Raw genomic sequence first — 12,663 nt, forward strand, 5'->3', positions numbered from 1 at the left:
GGGACCATCCAGATTACAACTCCTCAGATCCATAAGGGACACACTCAGGGGGCAGACTCAGTGAGCACCAAAGCCCCACTGAAGCAAGTCCTGCCCCATAAGGGTGTCTCCAGAACAGAAGTTCTCCCATCGTAGACACAACTGATCCTCACAGCCAATTGGCCTGGAGGTCAATTCCTCCCAGGGATACCAACAACAACCAAGGCTTAACTACAACAAGACTGTGCACAAACCCACACCAAGAGTGTCCACCTCAGGTAACTGGGGAGGCTGAGCCACTGGGCCCTATAGGACACCTACCACACAAAGCCACTCTATCAACACAGGGAAGCAGCCAAAATGTGGAGACAAAGAAACAGATCACAAATGAAAGAAATGGAGGAAAGCAAACTACTGGATATAGAGTTCAAAACCACAGTTATAAGGTTTTTCAAGAATTTTCTAGAAACCGCCAATAAATTTAGTGAGACCCTCGAGGATATGAAAAAGGACCAATTAGAAATTAAGCATACACTGACTGAAATAAAGAATAATATACAGAGATCCAACAGCAGACTAGAGAATCACAAGAATCAAGTCAAAGATTTGAAATACAAAGAAGCAAAAAACACTCAACCGGAAAAGCAAAAAGAAAAAAGAATCCAAAAATATGAAGATAGTGTAAGAAGACTCTGGGACAACTTCAAGTGTACCAACATATGAATTATGGGGGTGCCAGAAGAAGAGAGAGAGCAAGATACTGAAAACCTATTTGAAGAAATAATGACCGAAAACTTCCCCCACCTGGTGAAAGAAATAGACTTACAAGTCCAGGAAGCGCACAGAACCCCAAACAAAAGGAATCCAAAGAGGACCACACCAAGACACATCATCATTAAAATGCCAAGAGCAAAAGACAAAGAGAGAATATTAAAAGCAGCAAGAGAAAACCAGTTAGTTACCTACAAGGGAGCACCCATATGACTATCAGCTGATTTCTCAACAGAAACTATGCAGGCCAGACGGGAGTGGCAAGAAATATTCAAAGTGATGAATAGCAAGAACCTACAACCAAGATTACTCTACCCAGCAAAGCTATCATTCAGAATTGAAGATCAGATAAAGAGCTTCACAGATAAGAAAAAGCTAAAGGAGTTCATCACAGCCAAACCAGTATTATATGAAATGCTGAAGGGTATTCTTTAAGAAGAGGAAGAAGAAGAAAAAGGTAAAGATAAAAATTATGAACAATAAATACATATCTATCAACAAGTGAATTTACAAATCAAGTGAATAAAAAATCTGATGAACACAATAAACTGGTGAATATAATAGAATCAGGGGCATAGAAAGGGAGCGGACTGACAATTCTCAGGGGAACGTGGTGTAGGGGGTGCGGGAAGAGACTGGACAAAAATTGTACACCTATGGATGAGGACAGTGCGGGGGGGAGTAAGGGCAGAGGGTGGGGTGGGATCTGGGCGGAGGGGAGCTATGGGGTGAAAAAGAGGAACAACTGTAATAATCTGAACAATAAAGATTTATTTAAAAAATAAATAAAAGGCAGATATAAACTAAAAAAAAAAAAAAATCATTTACTTATCTTTTACTTTCCTATTGCCTCTACCTGCCCTGCTGAGGGTTTATAGGGGGAAGAGTGCTCTAACAGAAATGCTAAGGAAGCAATTAATAGGAAACTGAGGTTAAGGTGACAAGTTGCTCAATAGCAGAAATGTCACACAGAAGGCAGAATAGTAAGAGTCCAGTTTCCTCAATAACAATGAGTAGAATCAGTTTATGTACCTTCCTCTGAAAACTAATATACTACTTAATATATACAGACTAAAATTTTTTAAAATATATTTTTATTGATTTCAGAGAGGAAGGGAGAGGAAGAGACAGATAAAAATATCAATGATGAGAGGGAATCATTGATTGGCTGCCTCCTGCACATTGGACCATGCCCACAACCCAGGCATGTGCCCTTGACCAGAATCGAACCCGGGATCCTTCGGTCCGCAGGCCAATACTCTATCCACTGAGCCAAACTGGCTGGGGCCATAGACAAAAAATTTTAAAAGAAACTGTCTTATGTTTGATAGGGACTCAACTTGCTTGGCATTAAATAAATTAGAGGGAATTGTAGTGTGTCTGTTGGTAAAAAAGAGTGTTATCACAGACTTCTGAATATAGAAAGAAGTTTAAAAAATTATACACTGTATGGACATTTTTGAAGAAGAGTCTTATCTTTCAGAAGCTATTAACCATGTCCAACCTTTCCAGCAGCTAATTTAAAAGAGAAACAGTGAGAAAACCAAGATGGCGGCATAGGTAAGCACCTAAACTGCTGCCTCACACAACAATTTCAAAACTACAACTAAAAGACAGAAGGGACACCATCCAGAACCACAGGAAAGCTGGCTGAGTGAAAATTCTACAACTAGAAGGAAAGAGAAAAGCTCACAGAGAATTGGAGGTACGGCAAAGGGTCTTTGAGCATGCAGAGAGGAAGGGTGGCTGAGAGCCTGGCTGACTTTCTCTGGCGGAAGGGGGAAGGAAGCCCCCAACCGCACTGAACCCCAGTTCTGACTGCACTGAACCCCAGTCCCGGGCGAAACCCCGTGGACCCAGGCTCATACAGGGGGAGTCTGGACTGTCAGGTAGAGAGAAAGGCACCCGGAGACTCGGAGACCCGGGGGAGACCCGGGGGAGCCCTGGCAGGCAGGGTTCTGGAGGCGCGCGCGCCAGTGTGCACAAAGGCTTCAGAGGTTGCCACAGGCTTTCCCTAGCAGAAGGGAGTCCGAAGCTCCTGACTGCACTGAACCCCAATTCTGACTGCACTGAACCCCAGTTCCAGGTGAGCCCCTGGGGACCCGCGCTCTTGTGGGGGGAATCTGGATTCTCGGGCAGAGACTCGGGAGCCGGGGAAGGCAGAGGTCTGCAGGCGCGCACGCACGCAAGGGCAAGGCTGACTGGAAGCCAAGACTGTCTACTCCGCCCTGAGACTCCACCCCATCCAAGCTGAGCACAGAGGCTATTGCAATTTGGCAAGTCTAATCCTATAAGGCTGTCTCCAGCACTGAACTTCTCCCAGCGTATACACAGCTGATCCTTACAGCCAACTGGCCTGGAGGTCAGTTCCTCCCAGTGATACCAACAACAATCAAGACTTAACTACAACAAGACTGTACACACAGTCCACAAAGGGGTTCACCAAGAGTGTCCACCTCAGGTTAACTGGGGAGGCCGACCCACTGGGCCATATAGGAAACCTAGCACACAAATCTACCCTACCAACTCAGGGAAGCAGTGAAAATGCAGCGTCAAAGAAACAGATCACAAATGAAAGAAATGGAGGAAAACAAACGACTGGATATAGAATTCAAAACCACAGTTACAAGGCTTTTCAAGAATATCCTAGAAAAGGCCGATAAATATAACGAGACCCTCGAAGATATGAAAAAGGACCAACTAGAAATTAAACATACACTGACTGAAATAAAAAATATTATACAGAGACCCAACAACAGACTAGAGGAACACAAGAATCAAGTCAAAGAATTGAAATACAAAGAAGCAAAAAACACTCAACCGAAAAAGCAAAAAGAAAAAAAAATCCAAAAAGTTGAAGATAGTGTAAGAAGACTCTGGGACAACTTCAAGCGTACCAACATCAGAATTATGGGGGTGCCAGAAGAAGAGAGAGAGCAAGATACTGAATACCTATTTGAAGAAATAATGACTGAAAACTTCCCCCACCTGGTGAAAGAAATAGACTTAAAGTCCAGGAAGTGCACAGAACCCCAAACAAAAGGAATCCAAAGAGGACCACACCAAGACACATCATCATTAAAATGCCAAGAGCAAAAGACAAAGAGAGAATATTAAAAGCAGCAAGAGAAAAACAGTTAATTACCTACAAGGGAGTACCCATACGATTGTCAGCTGATTTCTCAACAGAAACTATGTAGGCCAGACGGGAATGGCAAGAAATATTCAAAGTGATGAATAGCAAGAACCTACAACCAAGATTACTCTACCTAGCAAAGCTATCATTCAGAATTGAAGGGCAGATAAAGAGCTTCACAGATAAGAAAAAGCTAAAGGAGTTCATCACCACCAAACCAGTATTATATGAAATACTGAAAGGTATTCTTAAAGAAGAGGAAGAAGAAAAAAATAAAGATAAAAATTATGAACAACAAATACATATCTATCAACAAGTGAACCTAAAAATCAAGTGAATTAAAAACCCGAGGAACAGAATAATCCGGTGAATATAATAGAATCAGGGGCATAGAAAGGGAGTGGACTGATAATTCTCAGGGGGAAATGGGTATGGAGGGGTTCAGGAAGAGACTGGACAAAAATCATACACCCGTGTATGAGGACAGTGCGGGGGAGGTAAGGGCAGAAGGTGGGGTGGGAACTGGGTGGAGGGGAGTTATGGGGGGAAAAAGGAGAAACAATTGTAATAATCTGAATAAAGATTTATTAAAAAATAAATAAATAAATAAAAATTAAAAAAATAAAAGAGTATACAAATTAATCCACTAAAAAAATAATTTAAGGCAGAAAATACATTTGGAAGCACTCTTAGTAAGATGTTAAGTACACAGAGGTCTGGAGTCCTTTTAAGTTTTTTCACTTAAGGCCTTTGAAGAATCTAATTTCAATGGGATATAAAACATAATTTTAACAATAATCTTTAAAAATGCATCACAATTTAATACGTGGTTTATAGGGGGAAGAGTGTTTCAACAGATAGAAATGCTAAGGAAGCAGTTAATTATAGTATATAGTCTACAATTGTCTCAAGCATTCTGCTACCTTTATCATAGTAGCAGTACATATCAAGGGAACTTGTGGGGACTTTTGGTTAATACAATGATGGGGGCACTACTGGGTGTCCTCCAATCCATGGGACAGTTCTGTAAAAGAAAGAATTGTTACAATGAATTGTTATATTGATCTTTCAAATTATATGTTTAGTTAGGTATTATTACCTGTGAATTTCATCTTAGAATATATATAAAAGCCTAAGCAACCCAACGACCAAATGACCATTTGACTGGTTGCTATGACACACACTGACCACCAGGGGCAGATGCTCAACAGAGGAGCTGCCCCCTGGTGGTCAGTGTGCTCCCACAGCAGGAGTGCCACTCAGCTGACAGGCAGGTGCCAGACACCAGGCTCAACGCTGGCAAGCGCAGCTGCGGTGGCACGAGCCTCTCCCGCCTTCGTGGCAGTGCACTACTGCTGAGCAGTGGCAGGAGCAGCAGGGCCGGGATGAGCGGGAGCCGCCTGCCGCTTTATGCACTATTACATCCCTCAGGGGATATCGGACTGCCAGTTTCGGCTCAATCCCCACAGGCCAGACTGCGAAACCAGTAGTCCGACATCCCTCAAGGGGTCCCAGATTGCAAGAGGGCACAGGCCAGGCTGAGGGACCTCACTGGTGCACGAATCTGTGCATTGGGCCTCTAGTTATAAAATATTCATGAAAGTATGTTTAAAAGAAATGTTTAACCTGAATCTAATTAAACCTTTGTAACTAGTTTATAGAAAACGAAATAAAGGAGCATGTTAAAAGATACTGCAATGACATTCTATGGGAAAAAATAATCTAGTCCCTTTAACAGTTTCTCTTATGAAGAAAAGAGGGCACCACTGCCCTGACTGGTTTGGCTCAGTGGATAGAGCGCCGGCCTGCAGACTGAAGGGTCCCAGAGGTTCAGTTCTGGTCAAGGGCATGTACCTTGGTTGCGGGCATATCCCCAGTGGGGGGTGTGCAGGAGGCAGCTGATCAATGTTTCTCTCTCCTCGATGTTTCTGACTCTCTATCCCTCTCCCTTCCTCTCTCTGTAAAAAAAATCAATAAAATATATTTTTTAAAAAAGAGGGCACCACTAAGAATATTTATTAGGCCCCACAAACTATGCCAAGCATAGAGGTTGCAAAGATGAGTTGGTTCCTATCCTCAAGTACCTCACTAAGTAATCTACTCAATACTTAGATATTACCAAACTGAATTTTTCAGGGTTCTTATTTCTCTAAAGGGCACAAAAATAGAAGCACAAAAGATAAAATATTAAAGTGTTATTATTATTACCATTTACTAGCCTCCATAAGATCCTGATCCACACTATTGGTGCTGTGCTCTCTGCCATCAAATGTTCGAATTTTGGGATATTCTGTTCTTCCTGCATATGCCTCTCGCATTTTTAAATTGAAAGCAGCTTGTGCCACCTGCTTATAATGCATCCTGTTAAATGCAATCTGCTGCTTCACTTGGTGTAGAGCATCCAAAAAGAACCTTTCCACTTCTGTTCTCTCATCTAGTATGTTCTTGGCCAATTTCTTCACTCTATTCATTTCCTTGTCCTTCATCTGAAGAAGGTGCTGCAGCTTGTAAATTTCAATCTGATCACCTTGGTTATTTACCATTGCCTGTTGCTTCAGTTTTAGAACTTCATTCTCAAACTCTCTAGTCAGACAACTCAGGGCAGTCTCCAAGCTTACCACCTTCTTCTGAAGATTTTGGATTTGTGATCTCTGCTGGGTAAGTTGCATAACCTTTTCCTTAACCAACAGATCGTCGATTTCCTAAAAACAGAAAGAGGTGAGAGATTTCTTTTTTCTTTAGTCAATTTCAGAACTTAAAAGTTCCTCTCTAATTTCCATTACTTTGTGAGATTTGAGTATGATGCCAAGTTCAGATGGGATATTTTAGAATTCTGCATATATAGAGTAAAAAAATTCTAGAGTCCTTGTCTAGACTTGTGAAGACCACTGATTTTTCCAATTAAGAAACTTTCCTTCCCCTAAAATTCTGAAAGGTCAAATATTTTATATTATCAAAAGGGTAATTCTAAAATCAGTATGACTATACAGTAAAAACATTAATTTAACAACTGTATATTGGAAACTCTGGCAGTTTGCTAACTACCTATCTCAATGTCCATTTTCTCTTCCCCCCCCCCGAGTAATAAAACGCCGATTTTTTTTTGAGGAAGGCTGTAAGCTCAGTTGAAAATTCTCTGTCTCCCCTGTGGTTCAACATAGGTTCTGATCAATGAGGTGTAAGTAGAAATGTGTGCAGGACTTCCAGGAAGATCGCTAAAGGGAGGGGCATATATATTTCCTTCTTGTCCTTCTTCCTTCCTGCTGTTTTAGTAAAGATTAGAGCTCCAGCAGCTACTGTGGGACATGAGGTGACTTTGAGGATGTAAGCCACATGCTGCAGAGCACAGTTAAGGAACCTGGGCTCTGTTGGCTTTCCAGCTCTGACTTCCTTCAGGTGAGAGACTAAACCCTTATGTGATGACTAGAGGCCTGGTGCATAAAATTGATGCACGGGGTGAGGGGGAGCATCCCTCAGCCCAACCTGCACCCTCTCCAATCCGGGAGCCCTGGGGGAATGTCCTATTGATGGCTCAGGCCCGCTCCCGATGTTTCTCTGCTCTCTGTGGGGCCTGCCTGCTCCATACCATGGCGATGGGCAAGCAGGCCCTGCTGGGTGCTGCCTGCGGGCCGCGCTTGCCTACTCCCAGGTTGCCCTGGTAATGGCCAAGCAGGCCCTGCTGGGTGCTGCCTGCAGGCCCGCTTGCCTGCTCACGGGTCACCACAGCTACGGCTAAGCAGGCCCTGCTGTCTGCTGTCAAGCTGTGTGGCCACCCTCGCCTCCCGGGGCCAGCGATGGTTCCGGGAGCCTACAGGCGTGGCTTGGCGCCACCGCCCTCGCCTCCCAGTGTGGTGATGGTCCCAGGAGGCTGTGGGCTTGGCGCCCATCCCCGGAAACCAGGCTGCTTGGCACATGCATATGCAAATTAACCCTCCAGCTTTGTTTGGGTTAATTTGCATACTCCCTCCTGATTGGCTGGTGGGCATTGTGGAGGTATAGTCAATTTGCATCTTTCTCTTTTATTAGTGTAGATGCCACTGTTGTCAGGGTTGTTACAGCTGAACCTGTTCCTAAGTGATTCAGAGACGAACTCTAAACAAAGCAAAATGAGTATTCTCAAGTAGTAGATAATAGTGAGTTGTATTTAGGTTTCTGATATATTCTTTATAATGCCAAGTCTAATGCTTCTTAGTCCTTCAGTAATTAATCTTTTGAGATAAGAAAGGTACATCATTCAGACAGAAGAAAAATGATACCTTTGTCCTTACGTATCTTTACTAGAGGCCTGGTGCATGGAAATTCATGCATGGAGGGGGGTCCCTCAGCCTAGCCTGCACCCTCTCCAGTCCGGAAACCCTTGGGGGATGTCCGACTGCTGTTGGGGATTGGGCCTAAACCAGCAGTCAGACATCCCTCTCACAATCCTGGACTGCTGGCTCCTAATCGCCCACCTGCCTGCCTGCCTGTTTGCCCCTAACTGCCACCCCTGCCAGCCTGGTCATCCCCAACTGTCCTCCCCTGCCGGCCTAGTTGCCCCCCACTGCCCCCAGTCAGCCTAATCACCTCCAAGTGCCCCCTGTGCCGGCCTGGTCACCCCCAACTGCCCCCCGCTGGCCTGGTTGTCTCGTATTGCGTCCCCCCCGCCGACCTGGTCGCCCCACACAGCCTGCTTGTTCAGTCATTTGGTCTTCCCTCACTAACCCCCCTGCTGGCCTTGTTGCACCACACAGCCTGCTTGTTCAGTCGTTTGGTCGTCCCTCAGTAACCCCCCTGCTGGCCTGGTTGTAGGCAGCCATCTTGTGAGAGCGTGAGGGTCAATTTGCATATTACCTTTTTTTTATATAGGAGGATTACACTCAATGCTTAGTATTTACCAACTTAATGCTTTAAAAAAACAAAAAAACGATAAGGCCCTGCCAGTGTGGCTCAGTGATTGAGCTTGACTCATGAACCAAGAGGTCATAGTTCGATTCCCAGTCAGGCACATGCCCAGGTTTCAGGCTAGATCCCCAGTAGGGGGCATGCAGGAGGCAGCTGATCAATGATTCTCATCATTGATATTTCTACTCCTCTCTCCCTCTACCTTCCTCTCTTTGAAATTAGTAAGAACATATTTTTTAAAAAGATAGGAAGCAAAGTCTAAAAGAGAATTGGAACCTTTTGATATAAAAGGGAAGTTTTAGACTCTAGCAACTTCTTAGATTTTTTTTGTAGAGCATCAGCTTCCTTCAGGTGGTAGTCAAGAGCTTTCTGGAGATAAACATTCTCTTTAAAAACAGCTCTTCCAGCACTGTTCAATTGCCTGAAATAGAGAAACACAAGATTTCAAAACAGAGGTCTAAGTTTCAGATATTACCAAACTAGGACAATTATTGCTTTACCCCCCCCCCCAAATTAATGAAAAGGACAACCCTGCCAGATTGCTATTACTAACCCCATTTAGAAAAATATTTTTTTTTATTGATTTTAGAGAGGAAGGGAGAGGGAGAAAGAGATAGAAACATCAATGATGAGAGAAAATCATTGATTGGCTGCTTCCTGCACGCCCCTACTAGGAACTGAGCCCGCAAAGCAGGTATGTGCCCTTGATCGGATCTAACCGGGGACCCTTCAGTCTGCAAGCCAACACTCTATCCACTGAGCCAAACCGGCCAGGGCAGTGGTCGGCAAACTCATTAGTCAACAGAGCCAAATATCAACAGTACAACGATTGAAATTTCTTTTGAGAGCCAAATTTTTTAAACTTAAACTTCTTCTAATGCCACTTCTTCAAAATAGACTCGCCCAGGCCGTGGTATTTTGTGGAAGAGCCACACTCAAGGGGCCAAAGAGCCGCATGTGGCTCGCGAGCCACGGTTTGCCGACCACTGGGCCAGGGCATTAACCCCATTTTTTAGATAAAGAGATTTAATTTTAAAAAATTAAGGAATCTACCTACAGTCAATTGGTATATGTGTTGAGAACCAGTCTAATTTCAAAGCCCAGGTTCTTGCCTGCACACCATGCTGCTACAAGAAGGGTGGACGGGAAGAGGGTGGAAACACAAAGTTCTCTTTATGGAAACAGTGAGGGAAAATAAGCCAGAAAATTCAAAGAAACCAAACCAGGAGAGAAGTGGGAAGACAACATGATAAGAACAAAACAGGCCTGAAAAAGGTAAGAGAGGCTATTAAAAAGGGGGAAATGGCAGCGGTCTCTTACACAACAGCTTCATGATGGGCTCTCTCTGCCAGCATTATTATCTTCTTTTCAGCTTCCTGTTCTAGTCGGTGCTAAAAAAGAAAATAGTCTGTTTTAATACCGAGTTATATTTCTAACAACAAATTTACACATCAAAAAGTTAAGTATTTTATAATGTCAAAATACTCCTGTCCACATGACCTGATGTGAACTCCACCTATTGATAGAGGAGTCAGAAAAATAGTGTGAACACAGGAACCGTAGGGTACCTCCCCATCTCCTCATTAAAGAAACAACATGACAGATAAATAGGAAAAAAAATTCCACATTAGTATGGCAAAGCAGAGCTGAGAGAAATTTCTGCTAAATACAATGAGGAGAGTCAGTATCTCTGACAGTGTTGAGAGTCATTATTCATTCATTCAACAAATTCCTATGGAGCAATAATAGTGTACCAGGTTTTTTAAACACTGGAGATTCTGTGGTGAACAAAACAGATAGGGTCCCTGCTTTCATGAAGATTATATCCTATGAATTGGACCCAAACAATAATAATAATTAAAATGTACATCATGTGTACCAGAGTGACCTCTCCAATCCCACCTCCCCTATATAATGAGGTACATGTAGCTTTAGTTCCACCAGGGAAACACCAAACTGAGGGGGATATGTCTGAAAGCATTGGTAAGATGACAATCTCACTTGGGGGTTTCAAGAATCTCTAACTGGGAAGGGAAAAAAGACTAGACATTGAGATAACTAAAATAGGCTTTGTTTTCCCTATTTTTTATTCTACTGTGATTTGATAAAATAAAAAAAAAACTAACAAGGTACCAAATGGAAGGCTGATATCTCAGAGTGCATGTAAATACATTTATGTCGTTCTGGTAAATGAAAGAATTTTAAATTAACCTTAATATGTCATACCTTTTCTTTAAAAAACCTGCTTTCCAATTTTCTAAGCGTCTCTTGATGTTTCCGCTGTGAGTGCCTTAAATTCTCCTTCAGCTAAATTAAGATAGCAAAACAAAAAGACAACAACAACAAAAAACCTGGTCAATAGGAAATGAAATTGGGGTTGGTTGGGGCATATTCCTAGGAAATTCTCAATAAAGAAACATTTTCTGTTACACTTTACCTCTTAATCCTGAACACACAGAAGAACTCCAAGTCTTTGCCTGTGAGTACTACATTTCCCCCAATCTTCTCTAGATTTACAGGATCAGTATTGAGTTCCTAAAAAACCTTTCATGAATAACAGTTCTCAAAACATTCAGACAAGGTATCCTCATAATCATATTTTCTAAATATCTTTCATTCTAACCATGTGGATACACAGAATCATATTTTAGAACTGGAAGAGACTGAGGAGTCAGACTATATAATCTCTCAATTAATATGAAAATCCCTCCTATGAGAAGAACATTTAGAAACAGAATATCACTAATTCTCATTAATTCACTAAGCTGACCTTTAATAGTTCTTATTTTTAGAAAATTCTTCTTAGAATTAATCTTAAAAAACATCTCCCTATGATTCCCACAGATGAATCATTCTGTCCTCTAAAACTATCTTATATAATAAAAGCCTAGCCCTAACGGGTTTGGCTCAGTAGATAGAGCATCGGCCTGGGGACTGAAGGTCCCAGGTTTGATTCCGGTCAAAGGCATGTACCTTGGTTGTGGGCACATCCCCAATAGGGGGTATGCAGGAGGCAGCTGGTCGATGTTTCTCTCTCATCAATGTTTCTAACTCTCTATCCCTCTCCCTTCCTCTCTGTAAAAAATCAATAAAATATATTAAACAAAAAATAAGTTAAAAAAAAAAGCCTAATATGCTAAGTGTCCAGTCATCCATTCAATCAATCAAAGCATAATATGCTAATGATATGCTAATACCACTCAACTGCTTGCTATGACATGCACTGACCACCAGGGGGCAGACAGTCGACCAGTTGATCAGTTGACCAGTTGCTATGATGTGCACTGACCATCAGGGGACAGAAGCTCTGACCAATAGGTTAGCTTGCTGCTGGGGTCCAGCCGATTGGGACTGAGCGAGACAGGCTGGACATGTGCTGGAGCCCTCCTATGGTCCCTCTCCAGCTGTCCAACCTTCCACGTCCCTCTCCAGCCCCGATCGTGCACCAGTGGGGTCCCTCGGCCTGGCCTGTGCCCTCTTGCAATCTGGGACCCTTCAGGGGATGTCAGAGAGCTGGTTTCAGCCCGATCCTGCAGGTCAGGCCAAGGGACCCCACTGGTGCTCGAATTCATGCACCAGGCCTCTAGTATATAATAAAAAGGACATAAAATTCTTTTAAAAATATATATATATTATTGCTTTTTTACAGAGAGGAAGGGAGAGGGAGAGAGAGTTAGAAACATCAATGATAGAGAAACATCAATCAGCTGCCTCCTGCACACTCCCTACTGGGGATGTGCCCGCAACCAAGGTACATGCCCTTGACCGGAATCAAACCAGGGACCCTTGAGTCCACAGGCCGACGCTCTATCCACTGAGCCAAACCGGTTAGGGCAGAATTTTTTTTTTTAATGTATTTTTATTGATTTCAGAGAGGAAGGGAGAGAGAGATAGAA

The 12,663-nt window shown here is 43.0% G+C and overlaps 1 protein-coding gene across 1 annotated transcript in view; it reads right to left on the minus strand.

The window, feature by feature from the left end:
* BBOF1 (basal body orientation factor 1) overlaps positions 1-12,663 on the minus strand; it is a gene marked incomplete at its 5' end in the record, with an annotated part of 34,421 nt that overhangs the window by 6,036 nt on the left and 15,722 nt on the right. Inside the window, 4 exons of the mRNA XM_080657053.1 lie at positions 6,095-6,588; positions 9,044-9,188; positions 10,088-10,158; positions 10,994-11,074. Of these exons, the coding sequence (XP_080513179.1) occupies positions 6,095-6,588; positions 9,044-9,188; positions 10,088-10,158; positions 10,994-11,074 (791 nt within the window). The remainder of the gene's footprint in view (positions 1-6,094; positions 6,589-9,043; positions 9,189-10,087; positions 10,159-10,993; positions 11,075-12,663) is intronic.

Source organism: Plecotus auritus (genome assembly GCF_963455305.1).
Source record: "Plecotus auritus genome assembly, chromosome: 1".
Classification (NCBI taxonomy): Eukaryota; Metazoa; Chordata; class Mammalia; order Chiroptera; family Vespertilionidae; genus Plecotus; species Plecotus auritus.